The 26,324-nt window shown below is 44.6% G+C and overlaps 2 protein-coding genes across 2 annotated transcripts in view; one reads left to right on the top strand and one right to left on the bottom strand.

Moving 5' to 3' along the window:
* Positions 1-4,809, top strand: part of stab2 (stabilin 2) — a 35,357-nt gene extending 30,548 nt beyond the window's left edge. The window contains exons 56-69 of the mRNA XM_076875690.1: positions 174-323; positions 399-503; positions 677-784; positions 1,149-1,342; positions 1,450-1,591; positions 2,178-2,311; positions 2,402-2,567; positions 2,853-2,959; positions 3,034-3,153; positions 3,231-3,377; positions 3,704-3,814; positions 3,891-4,022; positions 4,150-4,260; positions 4,446-4,809. Of these exons, the coding sequence (XP_076731805.1) occupies positions 174-323; positions 399-503; positions 677-784; positions 1,149-1,342; positions 1,450-1,591; positions 2,178-2,311; positions 2,402-2,567; positions 2,853-2,959; positions 3,034-3,153; positions 3,231-3,377; positions 3,704-3,814; positions 3,891-4,022; positions 4,150-4,260; positions 4,446-4,505 (1,787 nt within the window). The 3' untranslated portion in view covers positions 4,506-4,809. The remainder of the gene's footprint in view (positions 1-173; positions 324-398; positions 504-676; positions 785-1,148; positions 1,343-1,449; positions 1,592-2,177; positions 2,312-2,401; positions 2,568-2,852; positions 2,960-3,033; positions 3,154-3,230; positions 3,378-3,703; positions 3,815-3,890; positions 4,023-4,149; positions 4,261-4,445) is intronic.
* Positions 4,810-19,422: 14,613 nt separating this feature from the next.
* ovch1 (ovochymase 1) lies at positions 19,423-26,281 on the bottom strand. Its single transcript, XM_012922907.3, has 13 exons — positions 26,085-26,281; positions 25,767-25,862; positions 24,605-24,788; positions 22,982-23,057; positions 22,373-22,562; positions 22,152-22,291; positions 21,870-22,020; positions 21,752-21,793; positions 21,394-21,613; positions 21,126-21,283; positions 20,941-21,039; positions 20,666-20,799; positions 19,423-19,607 (listed from the first exon to the last, which is right to left on the bottom strand). Exons 1-13 carry the CDS (start codon positions 26,122-26,124, stop codon positions 19,446-19,448), a joined length of 1,692 nt encoding a protein of 563 aa, XP_012778361.2. The 5' UTR covers positions 26,125-26,281; the 3' UTR covers positions 19,423-19,445.
* Positions 26,282-26,324: the final 43 nt, after the last annotated feature.

Here is a 26,324-nt window from a genome sequence, read left to right as displayed (position 1 = left end):
TATCGAGGCCGATACCAGATATCGGTATCGGTGCATCCCTTCTCACCAGTACTTCAGTGAGCATTTCAAAATGCAAATGATCTCAGTGACATCATATAAATGAGCAGGTTACGTCACTGATTGATTTGATTGATTCAGCTACTGATGGACTGCCTTCTCTGCTCTCTGTGCAGGGTGTCCTGGGGGGTTCAGATCTCCCTGCAATAACCGTGGGAAATGTGATGACGGTCAGCTTGGTAACGGTACCTGTACCTGCGACACAGGTTTCAGAGGCACGTCCTGTGAGCTGTGCAGTGATGGATTCTATGGACCCACCTGTAAAGGTGAGTAATAGACGGGGTTTTCTCTGCGGCGTCAGATTGTAACACTCTTACTATCCTGACTTGCTTGTTTTTCAGCCTGTAACTGCTCAGAGCATGGGTCATGTGACGACGGGTGGAAAGGTACGGGTTTGTGTTTCTGTGAGGCCGGATGGACCGGAGACCGCTGTGACGTTCAGCAGAGTGAGTTCATTTCCTTCGTTGGCTTAGACTGAATTAGATAAAACCGATCAGTCCTAAAGACACTCGCCAGCTCTCAGCGCAGTTCAGACCAAACCCAAGAATAAAAATACTCAGGTATGAAAAGTAGATGTTTGTGCACTTTAATCACACTCATGTTTCTGTGTCTCCTCCAGCTGAGATCTTTCAATGTTCTCCAGCCTGCTCTCCAAAAGCCGTCTGTAAGGCAAACAACACCTGTGAGTGCCGGCCTTTTCATGAGGGTGACGGATTCACTTGCACAGGTAACAGTGGACCAGCATGAGGTGCCATCTCTCTTTTAACCTCTTTCAATCTCATTTAACCCGAACTCTTTCATGGCATGCATTTTTAATTTCTCTGTGCTATATTTGCTATACACAGTTGAGTAATGATGTGCAAAACTCTTTATTTGATGTCTGAATATAGCAGAATTTTTCCGAGTACAAAAAGAAAATGAGAAACAACAATTGTGCTCCTTTGAGCAATATGGGTCATTTAAAAGCCATTTGAAAGAGCAAAATTTAGTTTTGTGATCTAGACAATCCAAAATGTGATGTCCCCATATGTGGATGCCAGGTCCTTGGAGGTTAAATGACGGTAGCTGAGTGTGTACATCTTTCCCTGCAGTGGTGGACATCTGTCAGATCTGGAATGGAGGCTGTGCTAAGGGGGCCAAGTGCTCACAGAATGGAGGTAAGGTGAGCTGCACCTGTCCCAAAGATCACACTGGAGACGGGTTCACCTGTCAGCCCATCGACCCCTGTGCATTAGGAGACAATGGAGGCTGCCATGAACACGCTGTATGCACCATGACGGCTCCGGTAAGGACGACATGGGACTTGTTTTCTAAGGTTACACCATCAGGTCCTACTTACCTGTAAACTGTGTGTGTGTGTGTGTGTGTGTGTGTGCGCGTGCGTGTGCACAGGGGAGGAGGAAGTGCATGTGTAAGAACAACTACATCGGAGACGGAGTGACCTGTGAGGTCAGACAGCTGCCTATCAGCCGCTGTCTGCAAAACAACGGCCAGTGTCATCGCGACGCCAAATGCACCGACCTCCACTTTGAAGGTACACGTGAACGTCATTCAAGTGGAAGCTCATTGGATGATGAAGTATTGAGCAGGAGTGTTTCTTGCAGGGTGAATGCATATTGTTATTGTGAGCGAGGTCATGACGTTTGCTTACAGCAGCCAATTTAACCCTCGGAGCTCGAACCCTGACTTTTTTTGAAGTGGAGCAGAAAGTTTGTGTCTGTTGTGATGTGTTTACAAAGATTAATATTTTCCTGCTGATCGTCAAATCTTTCAATTCAAATTTCTCTGAGCCTCATTTGTGTCAGCAGCAGCTACACACCAGGGGTGTTGCTGCACAGAGTAGCGGGTATTTACTAAAACATACATGGAGTGTTTAAGAAATTGACTGTTGTTTCAAATGAATCATCAATGAATGAATAACTCTCAGAATATCTCTAATTATACTTGAATCATAACTTTTTGTACCTTCATGGAAAAAGAAGACATGGATGAATTCATTAATCTGTGTTCCTTTTTCTTCCCTGTAGGTGGAGCTGAGTGTTCCCTTCACTGATAACCTTGACATGCTGAACTTCTCCCTCACTATTTGTCGTACATTCTGATATTTATGTGTTGTGCAGATTCGATGCTCGGTGTGTTCCACTATCGTTCCAAGAAAGGTCAGTACAAACTGAACTACACGGCAGCTGAGCAGGCCTGCGCTGCAGAGGGAGGCCGCCTGGCCACGTACACTCAACTGGCCTACGCTCAGCAGGTCAGTGAACACATCACAGTAGCTCCCGGACAATTGACGTCAGCCCCTGGCACTCCTGCTGAAACATGTCGGCTGTGTGTGGCTCTGCAGGGCGGGCTGAACATGTGTGCTGCTGGCTGGTTGGACCAGGCCCGGGTGGCGTACCCCACCACCTACTCCAACCCAAAGTGTGGCTTCGGACACGTGGGCATCGTGGACTACGGCACCCGCAAAAACCTGAGCGAGACCTGGGACACCTTCTGTTACAGGATGCAAGGTGAGGGAGGAAGATGATGACACGTCTGGCTTCATGTGAACACGAGTGAAAGTAAATCTGTTTGTCAGATTTCTATAATGCAGACAGTGTGTTTATTAAGATATGAGCAGGTGAGGTGCACTTTATTTAAACTTTGTAAATACTTAGTAAAATTTGGCTGTGAGGGAAAAGGCACATTTGTTCCTTCACAGTAGCTGGAAGTCTGCACAGACTAGGTTTGTTAGTTGAAGCGTGCTCAGTGCCATGGTTACGTGCAGATGATCGGCCCGTATATCTTTGTTTCAGAGGTGAAGTGCGAGTGCAAACGAGGTTACACTGGGGACGGTTTCAGCTGTACTGGAAATCTGCTGCAGGTCCTGAGATCCACGCCGAGCTTCTCAAACTTCCTCACCGTAAGTGACGTCAGATCGCTCAGATGCCACTGATCATTGCCTGCACGTGTACAATCCTATCCCTCCTTCTGCAGCAAATCCTGAACTGCTCCCAGGCTTCCGAGTCGGGGAAGCAGCTCGTGCAGCGTCTCAGTAACCTGACTGTCCAGTCCACTCTGTTCGTACCTGACAACCGCGGCCTGCCCAGCAACCAGGTGAGCCATTCACCAGGGCCCTTTAATTTTGTCACACATACAGTTACATCGGTGTGCTCACCTGTGCGTTCCTCCAGACTCTGTCTCTGCGTGACATCGAGTTCCACCTGTCGGAGGGTCAGGCTTTCCCTCTGAGCCAGCTGAAGAACGGCAGCCGGATCAGAACTCGAGTCGGCAGTCTGACCGTCCTCGGAGTCGCCGACCAGCTTGACCCGTCGGCTCTGGTCAGAAACAAGCTCATGCAATTGTCATGCACCGCTACACTAACACGCCTCTCTCCTCCTGCTCACTGCGTCAATCTGAATCAGAGGAGACCAAAAGTCTTCTGCAGCACAGTGATCTGACCTAAACGTGCTCAGAGTGTCCCCCTCATGTTTATGGGCTACCTTTGCTAAAGCGCCGCCTTTCCAACTCATTTAGGTGTCTGAGAGAGCAAACAGAACTGTCCTGTCTCTGTGTGTATGTGTCTGAGTGTGTGTGTGTCTCTGAGTGTGTGTTTGTGTGTTGTTTCAGTTGTTTGTATGAAGTTCTAATCTGGTTTCGTTCTCAGTCGTTTCGTTACATCAACGACCACTTCGTCAGCGACTCTGACATTATGGCTGCCAACGGGATCATCCACGTCATTCAGGGACCCCTAAAGGCCCCGGCCCCTCACCCACAGGTGAGTCCGACCTGCCTCCATAATCAGAATGCACACTCCTTATCTGACCCCCTGAATTCTCTGATTGGCTCTGCAGATGCATGTGGCGCACAAAGCTGGGATGGGCATCGGCGTGGTGCTGCTGATCGCGTTGGTGGGCGGAGCCATCTTTGTGGGATACCGCTTCTACCGTAACAACACCAAACCCTTCCAGTTCCACTACTTCAAGGTCAGACTGGAACTTTGCACTGAGGCTAGGGGAGTGCTGTCAGTGTGACGCACCGCATCATGACATTTTTATTTGACGCAGCTTCACTATCGATCTTCACGAGTTACTCCTGTGGTTGCTCTGACAGGAGGATGATGGGGAGGAAGAAGCTCCGCCCACAAACAGCAGCCGCAACATCTGTAACCCGGTGTATGAAGCGGCGCCAGCAGCTGGCGAGTCCAGTGCGTCGGCGGTCACGGTGAGTCATCGGCGGACGTTTGTGCAGCTCAGAATGAAAGCTGTGACCAACGACCAGACTGCAGTCTGCTCTCGGTTTACAGCACGCTCTGTTTCATTCAAACCTTTCAGGCTCTCACTCTGACGACTGAGAGGAGGATTTTATTCGCTTTAATGAGCAGTCAGGTGATTACACTGTGTTTGCAGGTGGACGACAAACACGAGGTGGAGAACGCAGGAAGTTACGACCTGCTGCAGATCAGCTGAGAGGGAAGTGGAACCTTGGCTGATGTCTTTACCCCTCGGTGGACTGGGACCTCTGTGGCCAGCTGGGTCTCCGACACTGCCGGTGCAGTCCCGTTTCAGGCTTCTCTCTGTGAACTGAAGGACTGCTTCACCCAAAACTTAAAGTTCGCCTAGCAGAGTTGGAAACAACACAACGATGCTTTTCATTTTCTCTGCAGTCTCTCATTTATGAAATGATTCCTGTATAAAAAATATTTTACAGCAGATATGTTTAAATTAACAGATATAAATGAAAAACTGCAAATAAAGCCGAGCTGAATGGGAATGCTGTCGTTTCATGGCCTCCATCTGCCTGTCAGAGAGTCGTCCTCATGACTAAATACACTGAATGTGGATACTTTGATGTAGTGATGTCACTAAACGCACAAACACACACAAGTGCAATAGGCAGAAATGTAAAATATGAGAATCTGTGATGAATGGATTAATTTCCTTGAGTTTTTCTGTGATTGTCCCAGAAACACTAGGCTGGGTTTGCTGTTCAGGTAAAACAACCAGGTGTGAACCGGCTTCACTGACACAGCCAGGAAGGAACTCATAGTGGGACTGAACAGAACACTGCAGGATTCAGAGGTCACTGACGGACCATTGCCCCCTGCAGGCCACAGCTCGTTACACACTTAATGTGAAATGTAATGTTTTACCCGGTCGGTCGTACGCACAGCGGGCAGACTAGGAGCAGCTGGTTATAATCCAGTTTCCCTGCATGTGCACGTGAAAGGGGCGGTGTTGGCACCATCTGACTAATCTACAAGGGGCATTTCATAAGTCACATGACTATGGCACCTACACCAGAAACATACCAGTTTAAGTGAGCTGGACACTGTGGGGCCCATGTGGGTGTGACCACAGTGTCTGCTTGGTGGTTTCTGTTAATTATTCTGCACCAAACTTCTTTTACCACAAAGAAATGTACTTTTTACTTCACTCCTACATTTGCTTGACAGGTGTATCTGCTGCCACCTCCTCTTCAGCACAAACTGATATTTTCACTCACCCACTCAGATGGGTACGTGTCAGATAATAACACATACCCATCACAGTCTGCTTCTCAGTCACAAATCTGAGAACCACACGATACAATATTAAACACATTCAGAAGGCTGTGCTTTCAAAACATACAAACGTGAGTGCTACAAAACTAATCTGTGTGAATAAAAAAATGACCTCAATAAAAAGAGAGCTGATCATAGTGTACTTATGTAGTGAAAAACAATTACATTTATATAAAAGTGATCTATGGTCAGTTTCATGCGACATACTGTGAGATTTACATGAAAAGTAAATACAGGAACTTCAGTTGTATTTATTACTGATATAATACAGAGGAACCCCAACAATCACATAACCCCCATGAGCATGCACTTTGGTGACAACTCCCATTTAACAGGAAGAAATGTCCAGCAGATCCAGGCTCAGCTAGGGGCGGCCATCTGAGACACCGGTAAGAGAAAGAAGACAGGACAAAGACATGCTGTGGAAGAGAGCCAGAGATGAACAATAACTAATGATTAAATGCAGAGAAGTGAGTGAAGAAGAAACACTGCATCATGGGAATCCCCTGGCAGCTTACACCTATTGCACCATAACTAAGGGAGGATTGAGGGTCACCTGATCCAGCCCTAACTGTATGCTTTAGCAAAAACGAAAGTTTGAAGCCTAATCTTAAAAGTAGAGATAGTGTCTGTCTCCCAAATCCAAACTGGAAGCTATTTCCACAGAAGAGGGGCCTGAAAGTTGAAGGCTCTGTCTCCAATTCTACTTTTAAATACTCTAAGAACTACAATTAAACCTGCAGACTGAGAGCAAAGTGCTCTAATTGGGTGCTACGGTACTATCAGGTCATTAAGATAAGATGGGGCCTGATTATTCAAGACCTTGTGAGGAGAAGGATTTGAAATTGTGGATTTAACAGGGAGCCAATAAAGAGAAGCCAGTATAGGAGAATCTATCTCTACTCCTGTGTAATCCATAACTGTAAATTTAAATATTATAGGTGGTTTTCAGGAAACACTTAAATGTTCCGTTTTATGCCACATGTCACAACTGGAGTGTGATTAAAGTGGTGGGTGGGCTCTTTCACATTTTGCCTTGTTTTAGTTTAATATTATATTAAGCGTAATGCTGAGGCTGTCATTTTTAGAATCTACATGGATGTTAAAATCACCCACAATAATTATTTTATCTGAGCTGAGCACTAAATCAGATAAAATCTGAGAATCTGTCACAGTAACTGGTTGAGGGTGAAGTTCAATAAGTCCATGACAGCATAAATCTGTACATGATGGCAAACACAGGTAAAAAACAAGAGGACGATGCAACGAAGTCTGAGGCTATAAATCATTGAGGATCATTAGAGAGACAAAGGAAATAAAACTAAATGCAAGACACAAGGAGCCTACCAAAATAAAACAGTAAGTAATATAATGGAGACTGAAGATGAAGACACAGAAATACAAGGGAGGCACAATAAACAGAAACTAAAGGAATTGAATATGAACAAAACTATAACCACAAAAAGAAAAAAACAAGATGGCGCCGGTGAGGTCGGCTGCCGTCACGACTGCTCCGACCACTTTTTCTTTGTCTTTGTTTTTTAAGTTAGTTTTCAGCGTTTCTAAATCGGCAAAATCATCACCATTGGGTACATTAGGTATGACAGTGACACTCTTGTTTCTATTGGTTTACAATGTACTCACAATTCAAAGTTTTTAACTCCGGATCCGAGCTGGCCGAGTGAGATCTTGAGGGAGAACAAAGGGAAGCGGCGGCGGCCTAGAGGGAAGCGAGCCGGCGTCAGGAACAGGCTGAGAGCTCGTGCACACCGCACACCTCTGCCTAGTATCCTGCTCGCCAACGTCCAGTGAAGAAAATATAATCCGATCAAACATTATTCAGCTTTAAATATTGTTCAGCTTTAAAGTTACTGTGCAACTGTGTAATAAAAATGTGCTCACGACTTTGGCCTTGAGAGCGATAAGAAGCGATCGCCTCATCCTGCAGGTGCAAGATATCTGCAAGCGAAGAGACTAGAACACCCAAGGCCGCTTTCCTTTTATGGAGTTGTTTTTCTGCTAATGCAGCACTTTCCTCACAACCCCCTCCTGTAAGTTTTAGAGAATATATACCCATCCTCACAGCAAATATGAGGAATCTCCTGATGTGAGCTGTGTTGAGAGGTTGTCTCTGTCTCAATAAAAGTTCACTGATTCCCCATCTGCAGCAGGTGTCCGGTTGTCTTCATTCTCCGCCAGCCTGGTTAAGTCAATTCCTCCTTAACATCTAAAAGAACCTATTTAATGAAGGAAGACGGGTTCACTTTGTGTTTAATATTATTCTATTGCTGTTGTTGTTTTTTTTATATCCTTCAATTGGCGTCACGAAACAGGATCCGCTCCAGGTCAACTGGAACGGATGGGAGGACATCGGCCGTGGTCTGAGTGAACGGAGTTTGGACAAAAGCTGTGTGCACACAAAAACAAGGTAAGCAGACCTTTTATTTCTGCTATATTGAACATTATAAAAATACTTAGTGTCCAAACTCCTAGTAATTCATAACCAAAATTGTCTGGCTTACTTAAGGCTTGTTGAGAATCAGACAAGTGAATAAGAGATAAGTGAATAAGAAATAAGTGAATAAGTGAATAAAGATAAGAGTGAACTGAGGTCTGACCACGGTTGCAGCCGACGGGTTGCTCTCCGGTGTCGGATAAATACCTCAGTGCAGGTCTGGGACCTTGAAAGGGTTTATTAGTAACGCCTTTCTAAACAAATTAAAAGGTTAAAGGCCTTGAGAATATTTTTTAGTAATATTCTCTAAACTACAGAAGGGTTAGGAAGGCCCAGAGGACTTTATTAGAAAAGATCCTCTAAAACTTAAAAAGGAGAAGTACTGGTTGGAGTCCAAAGGAGGGGTCCCTTTGATCAATAGGAGAAAACGGATCTCTTCTTAAAACCCCGATGATTTTAGTGTTTTAAATGTTTTGATGTTCTGTTTGATATTGGACACACATAAATACACGCTGAATGCTTGCTGTGGAACACTGGGCAGGACAGTTTGGTTCTCCGTTGTTCACAGATTACACAATTAAAGGAACTAGGTTCCTCTTTTGGTTAAAATAATACACCACACATAGAATTTTTTTTTTTTTTTACACATTTATTACATACATAAGGAGGGTAATGAGTGACTGCAGGTAATGTATGAAGTGTGAATGAGACGTGTGAACAAGGTGACAACCAACTAGCACCCCTATCAGGAAGCTCTAGGCAAGGTTACCCGCCAGACTCCGGTTTGGTAGAAGCCTGGTAACACCTGAAGGGATATTTCAGTGCTGACTCACCTTTAAAGCAGCGCCCCAGCTGTTAGTGCCTAACAGAGGCAGAAACCCAGCTGGCCCAAATTCTCCTTTAAAATCAATAAAAGAACACTCCTCCATTGACAGTAAAATGGATGGAGAATTAGATCGAGAAACTAATGATGATGGTTGGGGTCCCGGTGTTATTCTTAGCACATTGGGAGAACAATTAACATGTGTTGAGACAGTCATCAACTCCACACACCAGCCCAAAGAAGCAAAAAAGCAGAAAGAGTCATTGAGGAAAACAGCTGAAAGGTTAATGAAAGAAAAGGGAAAGGACGAGGGGAGTAGTGGTAACTGGGGAATAATTTGGCAGAATAAGGCTATGCAGGCAAAAGAGAAAGAGGAAGAAGCCAACTCAGCAGCAGCAGGTGCAGGTGTGATGAGCGGGGTGAGACACAGAAAGGAAGCAGATAAGCACGCAGGCCGCAAAGCTAAATTTAATCACTGGGTGTGTTTATGGGAAACTGCAAAACCACACATGAAGAAAAATAGGTCTCAGCCACCTCCCACCATCTCATGCCTGGTTCACCTGCATTGACTTGGCTAATGCCTTTTTCTGCCTCCCACTTCGTGAGTCACTGCGTGACATTTTCTCATTTACATTTAGAGGCCGACAATGGCGTTACACTCGCTTACCGCAGGGATTTGCCCTCTCCCCAGGACTGTTTAATCAGTGTTTGAAAGAACTTTTACAAACCAGCCCACTACCATCTGACTGTATGTTAATACAATATGTGGATGACCTTTTGCTGTCTGCCCCCACGGCTGACATCTGTTTGGAGGCCACCAGAGTGGTACTTCACCACCTGGCCAACACAGGTTTTAAAGTGAGCAAAAACAAACTACAGATTGCAAGAAAACAGGTTTCTTTTCTAGGCCGCATGGTCTCACAGTCCGGTATTTCCTTGTCCCCAGAACACAGGAACTCCATTTTGCACCATCCAAAACCTCTAACTGTAAAAGACATGTTGTCATTTTTGGGCCTGACTGGTTACAGCAGGACCTATGTCCCCGACTATGTTGGCCTTACTTCCCCTTTGCGCGCTTTGGTAAATGAACAAGGCATGAGAAACCTCTCTGCTCCCCTCTCATGGACTACAGAAACAGAACAGGCGTTTATAAAGTTAAAACAACAGCTTTCTGTCGCCTCTGACCTTGCTGTGCCAGATTATGCTTTGCCTTTTCATCTTGATGTTTCTGGAACTGGAACCCATATCAATGGTATCCTGTTCCAGAAAAAAGGGGGAGAGAGAAAAGTGTTGACATATGTAAGCGTAATGCTTGACAACACTGAAAAACGCCACCCACCGTGCACACAACACGTTTCTGGACTTGCAAAAATCATTCAGAAAACAGCACACATAGTGATGAACCACCCACTAAAAATTTTGACATCACACAGTGTGGTGGCCTACGTCTCCTCACAGGCCTTCACACTCACTTCACTCAGGCAGAGACGCCTCAGTACCATTTTGGAAGCACCACACATCACCTACTCACATGAAGGCATAAACATGGCTGATCACATGGGATCAGGGGAACCACATATGTGTGAAGAGGTTGTGCAGGTACAGGAGAAAATCAGGCCAGATTTGCAGGCAGAACCTCTAATGGATGCAGAAAAAGATTGGTTCACAGATGGATGTTGTTTCAGAACTGAAAGTGGAATGTTGAAGGCTGCATGGGCAATAGTGGAACAGACAGACATGAGATGGAAAACAGTGAAAGCAGAGCAGTTGACAGGACAACAGTCTGCACAGAGAGCTGAACTGAGAGCGGTGATTGAAGCCTTAAGGATGGGAAAGGGACAGAAAGTGAATATATACAGTGATTCAGCTTATGCTGTGGGAGCAGTGCATGTGGAGCTCAAGCAGTGGCTAAGAGCTGGTTTTTTGACAGCCAGCGGAAAGCCTATTAAACATGAGATAGAAATGAGGGAATTAGCGGAAGCACTGTTGTTACCTGTTAAGGTGGCAGTGGTAAAATGCAAAGGACACAGTGCCGGATTGGACTTAGTGGCATTAGGTAACAAACAGGCCGACTTAGTAGCTAAGCAGACAGCTGGTTACTTACCCTCCCTGATTATGGTAATGGACCCAGAAGCCACACCCCCTCCAGAAAGACCACCCATACAACTAGGCCTAGCCACAATCAGAGAGTTACAGGACAAAGCCAGCCCCCAGGAAAAATCATTATGGGTAACAAGAGGGGCCACAAACACAGATGTTTGGCGTGGCCCAGATGGAAGGCCCATTCTACCGCCAGGGGTCAGACAGACAGCAATGGAAGAGGCACATGGAGTGGGGCATGTGGGACCTGCACAAATGATGAGGAACTTAGCCGCCTGGTGGCACCCTTATCTAAAAGACATGACAAAATACATGGTTAAAACCTGTAAGGAGTGCAACCAATTTGGAATCAAGCCCGCCTTCAAGCCAATAGCAGGGTACTTCCCCATCCCACTTTGCCCAGGGAAAGAAATAATCATTGATTACACAGACATGGTGGACAGAGTAGGTGGTTACAGGTACCTGCTGGTGGCTGTGGATGCATTTTCAGGTTGGCCAGAAGCCTGGCCGACAGCAAGTGAAAACAGTAGAACTGTGGTGAAGTGTCTGATTAATCATTATATACCACAGCATGGGTTTCCCGAGGTCATAAGGTCGGACAATGGTTCACATTTCAGGAACCACGATCTGCAGAGGGTTGAAGCCGCATTAGGTTTGAAACATAAGTTTGGCTCAGTTTACCACCCCCAGTCCCAGGGGAAAGTGGAAAGGATGAATCAAACTCTAAAAACTAAATTGGCTAAAATCTGTGCACAGACCAAATTAGATTGGGTTAAGGCATTGCCTCTTGCATTAATGTCCATAAGATGCTCAGTAAATCAAACCTCTGGTTACACTCCATTTGAGTTGGAGCATGGCAGGCCTTTTCCTGGCCCCTCCTCTCGCCTGTTAATGTCGGATGAAGCTGATTCAGACCTCGATCCGAGGACATATTATAACATGCTCCGCAGTTTTGTTGCCCAGTATTCCTCACAGGTCGCTGAAAGAAACCAGCAAGAGCTGAAAGAGGCGGCTACACCTGGAATGGACTACGTCCTCCTGAAAGTCACAAAGAGAAAGTGGGCTGAGCCTCGCTGGACAGGCCCTTACCGCATAACCGAGCGGACCTCCCACGCTGTCAGGCTCGAAGGGAAAGGTGACACCTGGTTTCATTACACACAGTGCGCTGCTGCCACCGAACCAGGAAGAACCTTGAGAGAGGTGCAGAAGGACCTGTCAGAAGGAGCTGCAACAGCATCACCAACCACTTGAGGGAGCCAAAGCTCAACCTACAAGCCGGCTGGTTACAAAAGGGGGTGTTCTTCATACTGAACTAAACATTTTTTTATTTTTAACATCTTTTATGACTTTGCTTTTATATTGGCTTGAGTTTTTAAGATTTACATTTTACATTGCAATAGTTTTAACCGCTGAAAGCTCATTTAAAGTTGTGTCGCTGATACTTTTTGTTGCTCTTTAACTCCTAGAACACGCCCTTGGCGAGGTGGGGGGAACTGGACCACCTTTCTGTGCCCCATCATCCTCTATTAGAAGACATCCAAGCTAAGTAAACATGTCTTGGCCCTTTCCCCCTGAAATGACAGGCAGGCAAAGATGTTGCGTCTTTGTTTGCTTCCTGGCCCTGGGTCTCATTCCCATTGGCATAATCCTGATCTGTGAAGGGCCCCCGACACTTCTGACACCTTCAAGTTCAAAAGCTTCGCCCCCTTCTGACAGTCCCAATCTGACAAATGTAGCCCCTAGGGTCTTGCCCACCACTTCCTCTCCAGTTTTGCCCACGCCCGATCGATTTAGAAAGAAACGAGACACGGTTACCTCCTGTACCCCAAGTACGACTAGAATGATTACTCTCTGTGTCCCCAACAATAAAAGTTGGGTAGTCGAAATAGATTTCGCTAGCTTCCCAGTCACTCCCGTCACCAAAGACCAAGGGGGGGATCTTTTTAACCTTGCAGTACATCTCTCCTCCTCAGTGTGGTATATAACCCTGGGAGGTTGGCATCAGTGGAAGTGGTCCAGTTTAGTGTCAGAAACGGACCTCGATTGGTCCAAGCACTCTAGGGGTCAGGCTTTGCACTGGAGAAACCAAAATATGCTCAGAATAGCAAAAAAACCGGATCTTTCAGGCTTAATTTTTACCCTAAAGGATCTGGCCTTGACCTCCTCGCCAACGGATGATGAAAACTCTGATCGTGAGGGTGACGAACATTATCGTCTTTCTCTTGTTTAAATTCTTCTAGAATGGTTGTTTCTCTGTGGTGTTTTGTATTAGGCTTGTTATTAATTGTTTCCCTCACCCACTTCCTCTTGAAGGATATATCTGGTTGAACTGTGTCTGGTCGGGTTGTGAGGGTTAAGCGATGTTCTCAGGGTCTCCGGACTTAAGCCTGAGCGAATGTGTACTCCCACCACTGGATATAAATTGTTTTATTCCACACCCCTTCCTCACTTTTTAACATATTCACTTTTGAATGTCCTTAGCAGTTACCGTTCTGGGTTTATTTTACGGTTGATTTATTCTTTCACATTTTCACGTTTATATCTCTCATTATTATAGTATACTCTGTACTCTCCACATTTTTATCATTACTTATGCTTTTTGGTTGCTGAGTTACAGGAACTGTTAATTTTGTGTCACTACCCTGGTTGCACTGACTCGTTGTATCCGTGTGTGCAGGACAGCTGTTACTGCTTTCGTCGGGAACCGAGACTGCTTGCAGCCGACCCCTGGGCAGGGTGGTGCCTGGACTCTTTTCTCCTCATCTGCAATGACAGATAAAGACAAATGATAAGACCCGAGGAGTTTTTCGAGCCAGGCTTCGACACGTCTCTGTGTTCCTTTGAATGTTACTTATTTTTGTGTGTTGACCCATTTAAGATGGGTCAAAAGGGGGATTTGAAGAAAATATAATCCGATCAAACATTATTCAGCTTTAAATATTGTTCAGCTTTAAAGTTACTGTGCAACTGTGTAATAAAAATGTGCTCACGACTTTGGCCTTGAGAGCGATAAGAAGCGATCGCCTCATCCTGCAGGTGCAAGATATCTGCAAGCGAAGAGACTAGAACACCCAAGGCCGCTTTCCTTTTATGGAGTTGTTTTTCTGCTAATGCAGCACTTTCCTCACAACCCCCTCCTGTAAGTTTTAGAGAATATATACCCATCCTCACAGCAAATATGAGGAATCTCCTGATGTGAGCTGTGTTGAGAGGTTGTCTCTGTCTCAATAAAAGTTCACTGATTCCCCATCTGCAGCAGGTGTCCGGTTGTCTTCATTCTCCGCCAGCCTGGTTAAGTCAATTCCTCCTTAACATCTAAAAGAACCTATTTAATGAAGGAAGACGGGTTCACTTTGTGTTTAATATTATTCTATTGCTGTTGTTGTTTTTTTTATATCCTTCACCAGTCACTGGAGAACAAGCTTGACGACCTCAGGGCCAGGGTAGAGTTCCAGAGAGACATTCGGGACTGCAATCTCCTCTGCTTCACCGAGACATGGCTGAACCCAGCGGTGCCGGACCACGCCATCCAGCCGGCCGAGTTCTTCTCGGTTCACCGCATGGACAGGACACGGGACTCGGGGAAGTCAAGGGGAGGCGGCGTGTGTTTAATGGTGAACAACAACTGGTGCAACAGTGCGAACGTTGTTCCTCTCACACGCTCCTGCACACCAAATCTGGAACTACTGTCCATCATGTGTCGTCCTTTTTATCTACCTCGGGAATTTACATCGGTCATTATAAGTGCCGTTTATATTCCACCACAAGCGGACACGGTCACCGCCTTATGCGAGCTGCATGAGGCACTCACACAGCACCAGACACAACACCGGGACGCTGCGCTTATTGTGACGGGGGACTTTAATAGCGCCAACCTCAAACGCGCAGCGCCGAACTTTTATCAACACATCACCTGCCCCACCAGAGGTGAAAGGACACTGGACCACTGCTACACTACGGTCAAGGACGGTTACAAGGCACAACCCCGCCCCCCGTTTGGCAAATCTGATCACGCCGCCATCTTCCTCATGCCAAAATACAAACAAAGGCTGAAACAGGAAGTTCCGGTTCAGAGGAAGGTTGCGCGCTGGACGGATCAATCGGTGGCCGCGTTACAGGACGCACTCGATGACGCAGACTGGGGCATGTTCAGAAACAGCTCCGATGATGATGTCAACGTGTTTACGGAAGCGGTTGTGGGATTCATCGGGAAACTAGCGGATGATACCGTGGAGACAAAGACTATCACAACGTTTCCCAACCAGAAGCCGTGGGTGGATAAAACCATCCGCGACGCTCTGAGATCCCGCACCGCTGCCTACAACACGGGACTCACGACGGGGGACATGGACCCGTACAAAGCCGCGTCATATAACGTGCGGAGGGCGGTGAAAGAGGCGAAGCAGCGCTACGGGAGGAAACTAGAGTCACAACTCCAACAGAGTGACTCTAGGAGCCTGTGGCGGGGACTAAGGACAATAACGGACTATAAAGCACCAACAACCGGTATGACGAACGCGGCCGTGACTCTGGCAGACGAGCTGAACACTTTCTATGCTCGCTTCGAGGCTGCAGCTAAGGTCTCCAACAATGCTAGTGTTAGCGGCGCTAACGGCTGCAGACAGGAAGATACTGCCAGCACCGGAAATGTGCTCGTCATCTCCGAGCATGAAGTAAGGAGAGCCTTCAAAAGAGTGAACACCAGGAAAGCAGCAGGACCAGATGGCATCCCAGGTCGTATCCTCAGCTAGCTCCTGTGTTCACTGAGATATTCAACATCTCTTTATCTCAGTCGGTGATCCCCACATGCTTCAAAGAGTCCATCATTGTTCCTGTCCCGAAGAAACCCCACCCTGCTTCTCTCAATGACTATCGCCCTGTAGCCCTCACCTCAGTAGTGATGAAGTGCTTTGAACGCCTGGTCAGAGACTTCATCATTTCTTCACTACCAGACACACTGGACCCACTACAGTTCGCTTACCGTCCAAATCGTTCCACAGACGATGCCATCTCTCATCTCCTCCACACATCACTCACTCACTTGGACACTAGAAGGGGGAATTATGTTAAAATGCTCTTCATAGACTACAGCTCTGCATTTAACACCATAATTCCCTCCACACTCACCACCAAGCTGGAGCATCTGGGACTCAGCTCATCTATGTGTCTGTGGATCTCCAACTTCCTAACTGGCAGACCACAGGCAGTAAGGATGGGCGGACATGTCTCAGCCTCCACCACTCTCAGCACTGGAGCCCCCCAGGGGTGTGTCCTGAGCCCCCTGCTGTACTCTTTGTACATATATGACTGTGTGGCCACTACCAGCTCCACCACCATCATCAAGTTTGCTGACGACACCGTCGTGGTGGGCCTGATCTCTGATAACAACGAGACGGCCTACCTGAAGGAGATTAGGAATCTGGAGAACTGGTGCCAGAGGAACAACCTCCTTCTAAACGTCAGTAAGACAAAGGAGCTGATAGTGGACTTCAGCACTAAGCAGGAGAGGAACTACCAGACCCCTGTCATCAACGAGTGCCCAGTGGAGAGAGTGGACAGCTTCAAATACCTCGGAGTTCACATCACGCAGGACCTGTCATGGTCCTGTCACATCAACACCGTGGTGAAAAAGGCCCGTCAGCGTCTCTACCACCTCAGACGCTTGAGAGACTTCCAACTGCCCTCCAAGGTGCTCAGGAACTTTTACTCCTGCACCATAGAGAGCATCCTGACGGGAAACATCTTAACCTGGTTCGGAAACAGCACCATGCAGGACAGACGAGCTCTACAGAGGGTTGTGCGGTCAGCTGAGCGCACCATCCGCTCCGAGCTCCCTGACCTGCACTCAATCTACAGCAGGCGGTGCTGGACCAAGGCCAGGAAGATCGTGAAGGACCTCAGCCATCCCAACAACAGACTGTTCTCTCTGTTGAGGTCAGGAAAGCGATTCCGCTCCCTGAAGACCAACACAGAGAGACTGAGGAGGAGCTTCTTCCCGCAGGCGATACGGTCTCTCAATCACACCACCACACAGTCCTGACCCACACATACAGTTCTTACACACACACTGGACTTTCTGGACATTGTTTTCACTTCATCACTTAAATCACTTTAAGCATATTTGCACTGCAGAAGACATAATGTGGATTGCACAACACTGGACATTATATTCTTCATTTCCAGTTAATACTTGTACAGCTGCTGTTATTGTGTATATATTTATTTATATTTCTTCATACGTTCTTATATAGTTCTATATTGTGTATTTTGTTGTACAGTTATTTTATTTTCAACTTTAATTTATATATTTTATCTTATTCTTTCCCAGTTAAATTTACCCTTCATTCTAATTTGTGTTGTACAGTTATTTCATTTTTAACCTTAATTTACATTTTATTCCTTCCTAGTAAAATTTACCCTTTTTAATTTTTCATATTTATTTCCCTTTTTAATTTTTCATATTTATTTCCTATCTTATTCATAGCCTTTTCCTTTTTTTTGTTTTCTTTAGGTCACGAGCAGTTGTCCAAGCATTTCACTGCATATCGTACTGTGTATGACTGTGTACGTGACAAATAAAATTTGAATTTGAATTTGAAGAACCAGATGTGCAATAAAAACATGAGAATATAAACATAAAAAAAGGAAATACAGTTGTGATATTTTTGCTGGTTTCTAGCTTGCTTTTAGTTGGTCTGGGAGCAGACGCAGGCTCTAAGGGGCAACTCTAGATAGTCACGTTTGGGAGGTTTTAATAAATTTGGCCAAATTTCTAGAAATATTGATTTCAGTGACACAACATAATCATTACTGCTGACGTGAACTATATTTTTTACTGAATTTATGTTTACCCTTAGTCAGCAGTTTGAAATTTCTCACAGCTCCCTGCTGGGGCCCCTGGATTGACTCTGGTTGCTGGTGTCTCTAGCGTCACATGTTTTAGACTCAACTGAATCAACTTCAGCTTTGGTTTTCATTACATATATTTTATTAATAACTAAACTTCATTTCCATCCATTTAATATAATAGCTAGTCTGTGAGCTAACAGGAAAGGGAAATGGATTTGAAAATGAGTGGAACTGCCATGTTAAATAAATCTTTATTTCTCTTTTTAAATTGAATTTAAAAAAAATCTGTTTGCTAATTTGGGATTTAAAAATTGTTTTTTGAAATGAGACTTTTATTGAGAGTTTAATAATATTTTGTGAAATCCAACATGGATTTGAAGTATTTATTAATGGATTAATCATTCATTTTAAGTGTTTTAATTTTAAACTAAATTGTTAAATAATAAATTACTGTATTAAATAAATACAATTAAAAAATAATTTATAAATGCATATTTTATTGCATCCCTCTGGACTGGAATAGCTGTTGTCTTTACATTATAAAGCCCCTTGTTGTGATTTGTTGCTCTATAAATAAAGCTAAGTTGGCTTTACAGTCACATAAACAGCATACTCTGCTTCTATGATCAAGTGTAAATTCTATGATTATCAGTGTGTTGCAGCTTCACCCTGTGGAGTGATGGAGAACTGCTGGTAATCTTCACTTTAAATCCTCAGAGGTGGATGTGTTATTTTTACGTTTAGATGTAACTGATTAATTTGACCATTATAACCTGTCAGGAGTTGGTCTGTTGATTCATGTTGTTGGTTACACACATATAAAAGAAGCTCTGAAAAAAGCTTGAATTACACAGTTAAAAAAAAAAGCAAAAAAAAAAGCAAATATGATATAAAGTTATAGCTTCAGATGAAGTGAAGACTCAAAGTTGCCCGTCTCAAAGTCAGAGTTTGTTCTACCTCCGTTTCTTCCCCTTTTCATCTCCACTTTACCTCAGTAGTTATTTTGCCTGTCAATGAGGTGATTTTACTCGCATCAGAAGAGTTGGAGGAGGCGGCTGGCACAAAGAGGTCTGGGAGTCTGCTTGGACTATGAAAGGACCCGGAGAAGCAGCAGAAAATAATGGATTTATAGACATGCATTTACTATAATTACCCTAAAACACTTAATAAGGACTTATTGGTGAGTTTGAGCCAAGTCTTTTCTACAAAGTTGCAGCTTTTGTTTTGGGTGTTATTTAAGGCATTTCCTGCTGTGCCTGTGGTTGGCATGAAAAGAGGATGATGCAGCATCTGTAACCCGGTTTATGAAGCTGCTTCAGAGTCCAACGCATCAGCATTTAAAAAAAATCAAATCCAGATTCAGACTCAAAGACGCGACTGTATTTAAGAAAAACAAAGACGTGTCAAGGAAAACGTTTCTGATCCTTTTTATAGCAAGGATCAATGATCTGCTTCCACAGACCGAAACTGACAGATTGAAGAGATTTATAATAAAAACAAAAATCTAATTTAAAACTTGGAACCATGGCTGACCAACCAACCAGATGTAAAACTGGAACATCTGGACTGAATGTGTGATGAAGAGTAAAAGTCAGCTTGATTAAAGAGTTTATTTTCAGTCAGAATTTGAAAATCATCTTTCTGATCCACGACTGATAATCTGACACTCTGGTGAAGATGGCTGGCTTCTCTGAGTCGCAGTGCCAGCTGCCCCATGTGACAACACCAAACAGGAAGTAGGTGCCATATTTCTGACAGAAGAGTGGTGCTCCAGCGTCTCCCTGCAGAGACAAAGAGTGAGTTTCTCCTGATGGTTATCATCACACACACACACACACACACACACACACACACACACACACACACACACACACACACACGATGAGGGCTGAAGGTCTTCCACGTCAGCCATGTTGGATCCATAAATATTTGGACAATGTTTTTGTTAATCAACATTGAAGTGAAGACTTTTAGCTCTAAATCAAGAGGTTTAACAAAATATTACAGTAACTGTTTATGAAGTACAGACATTTTTATACTCAGCAGGCCTAACCTTCACAGCCAAGACACAAAATATGAATGATGAACATTTATTGATAATGAAGCAGCAAACTAGACCCTCAGTTGGGCATTAAATACCAAACTGAAGGCAGAGAGCCAGAAAGCATCTGAAAGTGCTGAAGTAAAGACCTGCACAGCATCACGAGGAGGAAACACAGCAAGTAGTCAACGGGGATTTTTATAAATTTGAGAAATTGTTCTTATATTTATGCTATTGTTCAAGTACTTATGGACCCAGCTGGAGCTACAGGCTCATGAACCTCAGACTTGGAACATTTCCTTCTGGAAGAAACACTGATTAAGGTAAAACCCAAGCAACTTTTGTAAAGAGTTAAAGAACAGCTTATGATTACAGAGAGGCACCACAGACTGGACATGAGATCGTGGAGTTTAGAGTCGATCACAGTCCCTAACAATGAGGAGTGTCCAGATCATCAAAATAGCTTTAGGATTTAAAAAATAAAAATTTGTTTATCCTCCCTGATAAATGTTTAAAATGGAAAATCCACAACCTGAAATCACCTAAAGCACCTCAGTGATGTCATTTCTCTTTCTTCACAAAGCTTGTGTTCAGTGATGCATCTTTAAGGGAAGAGGATGTTTCACTGATAAATTACATGGATGGATATCCATCCTGTATTAATAGCTTTACAGGTGGTCAAAACAGCTCCCACCAACACTGAACATTAATGGTATCCACTGCTGTGTGCAGTAGATGAAGTTGTGCCGGACAGCTGTGCTTTGAAAGGAACACCAAACCGATGTCGGGTTTAGTTACCATACAGGATGTGGAGCCTGCAGGATGTGAACAGATGTGAGAGTCAGTGACGAAGCCTCCCCATTTCTGCCTGCAGGAGGTTGCGTTGACGAGTGTGAGCCCAGCGTGATGCAGCCGGTCTGGATCAACACCCTCTACCAAATTAAGAAGGGTCAGTGTAAAGTACGATCAGGATACACAGGTCTGAAGTCCTGTCACATGACTCAGTCTGATCACACACCAAACTACTGGTTGTTCCTGTTCTGTACACTATGCAGGAGGAATGAGGATGTTACCTTTCGCTTTAGTTGCTCCCCAGCCAGCTGTGATACAAGACCAGGTGTCATCCAGGTCATCATCCTCATCAGGGACACAAACTGGAGACACTTCAGAACCTGTAGACAGAGTCAGGGCACAGTGAAGATTTCTCAGACACAGTGAAGACTTCTCAGAGTCAAATCTCCTGAAGGTTCAGGCTCACCAAGTCTGGCAGCACTGCTCAGGTGAAGCAGTGCCAGGTTAGACTTTGGGGGGAAGCCCGTTTTCTGCGGCGGGTTAAAGACTTTGTCCACCAGGATGGTTTGAACTGGCAGGAACTTGATGTCATGAAGCCCCAAAACTGCCACATCCTCTTTAGCCCTGCAGTAGTAGTAGTAGTCGTCGTCGTCGTCAGTAGGAACATTAGCAGAGCTGACACGTGACAGATTACACTGCAGTACTGGAGCCAGTATTAATGGTAGCAGGACTACCTGACGCCGCAGTGTTTGGCGGTGATAACCCAGTGGGGGTGGATCAGAGCGCCGCTGCAGTAGTGGCGACCATTAAACTGTAGGCTGACCTGCCAGGGCCAGAGGAAGGGGCAGGACTCAGTCACATTCACCACGGACAACACGCCGTCCACGGACAGCGAGATTTCGGCGAGGCCGGGAGTCTGATCACAGCCGGAGCTCTGCTGCTTACCGCACTCCTCTGTTACCCCCACATGCAGGAAGGGACAAAATAGAAACACCTGAACTACATGTTGATACACTGACTGGTGGATCTTCTGTTGCAGTTTAAAGATGGTGTGATTAAAAAAAAGAAAAAAAGAAAAAAGAAAAAGCTTACCTTCCTCTATGAGGTCATCTTCAGACACTTGAGCCTGATCACCTGGAAATGGAAGAAGTCCTTCAGAACAGACTCCACCTGCTGCAGGTGTAGAAAGGTCGTGGACTCTGAAACTCACCCATGGTGTCAGACATCCACTGAACATGCTGCTGCACTCTGGTGTACACTCCAGGTCTTTTGGCACGACCACAACCCACCCCCCAACTCACCAAACCTGCCAGCTCATACCTGGTGCCTGTGAAGCAGGACAGAGGACCTCCAGAGTCCCCCTGACACACATACAGGAACACAGACACCACACGAGTTTCTCAATACTCTCCAGATACATGCTGACTGAGGTTTCCTGGTCCACATGATGAACATTCCTTGTTTTCAGGCTGCACAGATGTTCAGCTTGTACCTGACAGGCATCCAGTCCCCCTTCATCCTTCCCAGCACAAAACATGGAGGGCCTGATCCTGCCTAGGTAGTACTGGTTGCAGGTATCCGAGGGCAGGATGGTCACATTCACTTCCTGCAGTCTGTTGACTCGAGGGCCATCTGGTGATGGAGAAAGAACACAAAGGCTCAGATCACACCTGAAGAACCCCAGCTTCCTGTGTACAGCAAACATTTACTCACTCTCTCGGGTGGAGCCCCAGCCAGTGATGGTGCATTTCATGAGCAGAGGCAGCGGCGTCATCCAGATGTCGATGGGTCTGACGAAGTGGTTGAACTCCAGTGGTTTCTCCAGCTTCACCAGAGCAATGTCGCTCTCTTTAGACTCAGTGTTGTAGCTGTGATGAATGAAGATCATGGAGACTCCCACCAGCTAAGCAGAGAGATGGGAACATTTTCTCATTTCACATCAGGACGATTGGTTCCTTGGAGGTAGCACAGACAAAGAACCAAGAGAACACAGCCTGGAGCCTAACTCCGATCCCACCCAGATATCCACAGACCGAGGCTCCTCAGCAACCCAACAATAAATGACAATGAAAAGCAATCATATTATTATTCCTCCTTAAAACATCATAAGCTATGCAGTCAATGTCTTAGGTTATTACTGCTGTTTTTGCAAAGTGACAAAAATCCTTGTGCAGTGTGTTAGCACATGATGGTATGACCCACATTTTAAGTTTTGTTCTAAACCCTGGACACAGAGTCACTGCTGTCTGCAATGCTGCTCGACTGATCAGCCTTCAGCTGACGTTTTTGATGACAAACAGAGTTTACAGTTCAGTGCCTGACCTGCTCCTGAGGCTCCTCAGCTTTATCCAGGTCATGTTTTCCAGCAAGAACCATCCACAAGGATACTTTATTATGCCTGTAACACAAGTCATGACATAATACTTAGTACTGATGTATTATTGTACAGTCTTTACATTCCAACATAAAACACCTCGGGGTGACTGTTACTATTATACCATATAAATAAAGTTGCTGACTTAGTTTGATGTGTACTCAGTAAGATAAGATATAAGATAAGACTGTATTGATCCCACAGCAGGGAAATTTGTGCATTTCCTCAGCTCAGGTACAGATATCAGAAGAAAAACACAAAAAATACAAATAAAACACATTAAATACAAAATAAGTAAAATAATACACTATAACGGCACACACAGTATGTGATTATGGATAGAGGGTTGTGGAAATATGCAAGACATAAATTTCACTATTCTACCATATCTATTACTAAGTAATAGATATCTATGAGTATAGACAAGTACACACTAAATATACATATGTATACATACACATACACCTGCACATGTCCATACATATAAAGGTACATTATGCATGAGTTGTGACCGTAGATGTCCACAATGTCCAGTGACTCATGACATTGTGATTGAGGAGTTATAGAGTCAAACTGCTGTTGGGATGAATGATCTGCGAAAGCGCTCCTTCCTGCAGCGAGGGTGTTTCAGTCTCTGACTAAAGGAGCTGCTCAGCACACTCACAGACTCATGTAGAGGGAGATGTTGGTTGTTCATGATGAATGTCAGCTTTACTAAGATCCTCCTCTTGCCCACTGGCTCCAGAGGACATCCCAGCACAGAATAAGACCTCCACACCAGTTTGTCAGTCCTGCTCCTGTCCATGCATCCGCTCCCCAGCAGGCCACTGCATAGAAAAAGGCAGATGCTACCACAGTGTCATAGAATGTCCTTAACAGAGTCCTGCAGACTCCGAAGGACCTCAGTCTCCTCAGCAGGTGGCGTTGACTCTGGCCCTGCTTATACAGGACATTTGTATTTTTAGTCCAGGCCAGTTTATTGCTGAGGTGAACAACCAGGTACTTGTAAAAGTCCACAATCTCAGTGTCTTCTCCTTGGATGTTAACCAGTGTTTGTAGGGGTTTACTTCCTCCTGAAGTCTATGACCATCTCCTTTGTCTTGCTGGCGTTGATTTGGAGTGCGTTGGTCTCATACCAGCCAACAAAGTCAGTGATGACCCTCATCTATTCCTGATCATTCCTGTATGATATGCATCCGTTGATGGCTGTATCATCTGAGAAATTCTGTTGGTGGCAATGGTCCAAATTATAACAGAAGTCCGAAGTATACAGGCTAAACAGGAAGGGTGAGAGAACCGTGCCCTGTAGCACCCCTGTGCTGCAGATTACCACGTCAAACACAGAGGTGATAAACCTGATCCTGGATCTGTCCTGGTGTCAGAGAAGGTTGTTCTGAGCCAAAAACGCTCTAAATGTATTACATGTACTACTGCTACCATCTGACCAGGTCTAACACTGGAACCCTCTCTGAACATCTCAAACTATTCTAAACTATTTACAAAAAAAAAAAGAAAAAAGAAAAAAAAAAGCCAACTGCAGAGGCTGCGACAAAACAAACGTGACCTCTGACCTTACGAAGCAGTGGGCAGCAGAGATGACCCACAGCGGGCTGACGATAGCACCCCCGCAGGCTGGCATGGAGGCGAGCTGCAGGGAAACCTGCCAGGGCCACGAGTGAGCCCAGGCCTCCTGACCCCCGATGATTCGGGTTTCCAGCTCCTGCTCCAGCATGAAGGAGCGCACCCCGGCGAGGTCTGAGGGCAGAGGTCAGAAGAGAGCTCAGCTAATTATTTCAGATAAAAACTGTTCAACCGCCAATGTTACAGAAAAATGACCATAAATACATAAATAAGCCAACGGGTTTAAGGAGAAACTTCAAAATAAAAGCACAGGCAGCATGGTACAACATATAAAGAGTTAAAATATTTTCAGCACCAATTTAAAAACATGAAACATTTTTATTTGTCAGTGAAGATCTGGCAGGGTTTCACAGGATTTTACTGTTTTAATACAAACTTACATACTTTAAAGTAACATTTCTAAATTATCTTTAAAAAAGCATTTAAAAAATGTTTAAATCATATGCGTATGATTCTTCCTCTTCAAAAACTAAAATATTTCCATTTTAATACTATTACAAGCCTATAACGATAACAAAATAAAAATATTTGTAAAAGAAACTTGTTTTTTAATATATATATATATATATATATATATATATATATATATATATATATATATATATATATATATATATATTTTCTTTTCTTTTCATGAGGTCATTTTATTTCTCATTTTACTGAGCATCTTTCATATCACCCATGGAGCGCCAGGACTGCCATAATGAATTAATTAAATACACCATTAAATAATTAAATGTGGCAATAATTAATTAAAATTGGAATTAATTAATTAAATAAATAGTTATGACACATGTAATTGATTAATCATTGACACATTTAATTAATTATTGACACATTTAATTAATTATTGACATATTTAATTAATTAATTATTGACACATTAATTGACACGTTTAATTTATTAATTGACACATTAATTATTGACACATTTAATTAAATATTCATGTATTTCACAGTTTAATTATTCACACATTTAATTAATTATTTAATGGTGTATTTAATTAATTCATTATGGCAGTCCTGGCACTCCATAATCACCGGGTTCCCACGTGTAACGTAAAAACCTCGGACTCGTTAACGCGTGGATCACCTGTGAAGCCGAAGCGTGCGGAGAACAGCGAGCTTTCCTGCGCAGTTCCATTTACAGTGGGGTTCCGCTGATTCTGGATCTGTGTCGAACCTCCAGCTGCAAACAAAATATTAACAGCTGTAACGCACAGCAAACATAAAAACCATTTAAAACGGTTTTGGAGTCGCTGTGTCTTCAGGACACTCGAGGACACCCTCAGGTGTAATAGTTGTAAACTCTGCATCCAAAAATAGTCCTACTAGCAGGTGACTGATCAGGCTGCACAAACACAAACCAGCAGTGTGTGTGTGTGTGTGGTGGGGGGGAGACTTGTCTCACCTGTGTAGACCGACAGAACACAGACGACCAGCAGCAGCATGTCTGTCTCACGTTCACCCTCAGAAGACTTACAGGCTTCACGCTGCTGAGCTTCACCTTCATCAGCCTGACCTGTGTGATTGCACACACCTGTACGAGACCCCTCCCTCCACTGTCAATCTGCAGCATTCAGTGTGACAACAGGTGGGAGACAGGTGAGTCCTCCAGTGTCTGTGTTGTCCCTTTTCCACTGAGGATTTC

The sequence above is a fragment of the Maylandia zebra genome, linkage group LG17, assembly GCF_041146795.1.
Source record: "Maylandia zebra isolate NMK-2024a linkage group LG17, Mzebra_GT3a, whole genome shotgun sequence".
Taxonomy (NCBI): domain Eukaryota; kingdom Metazoa; phylum Chordata; class Actinopteri; order Cichliformes; family Cichlidae; genus Maylandia; species Maylandia zebra.
This window is presented reverse-complemented; position numbering and strand designations above follow the sequence as displayed.

Excerpts from the sequence above, each read along its gene's own strand:
- ovch1 (XM_012922907.3), bottom strand. The coding sequence starts at position 26,124 with ATGCTGCTGCTGGTCGTCTGTGTTCTGTCGGTCTACACAG. Across the intron at positions 22,563-22,981 it reads CTGAGGAGCCTCAGGAGCAG|CTGGTGGGAGTCTCCATGAT; the intron begins GTCAGGCACTGA and ends CTCTCTGCTTAG. Across the intron at positions 19,608-20,665 it reads CAGGCTCCACATCCTGTATG|GGAGACGCTGGAGCACCACT; the intron begins GTAACTAAACCC and ends TTGTCTCTGCAG.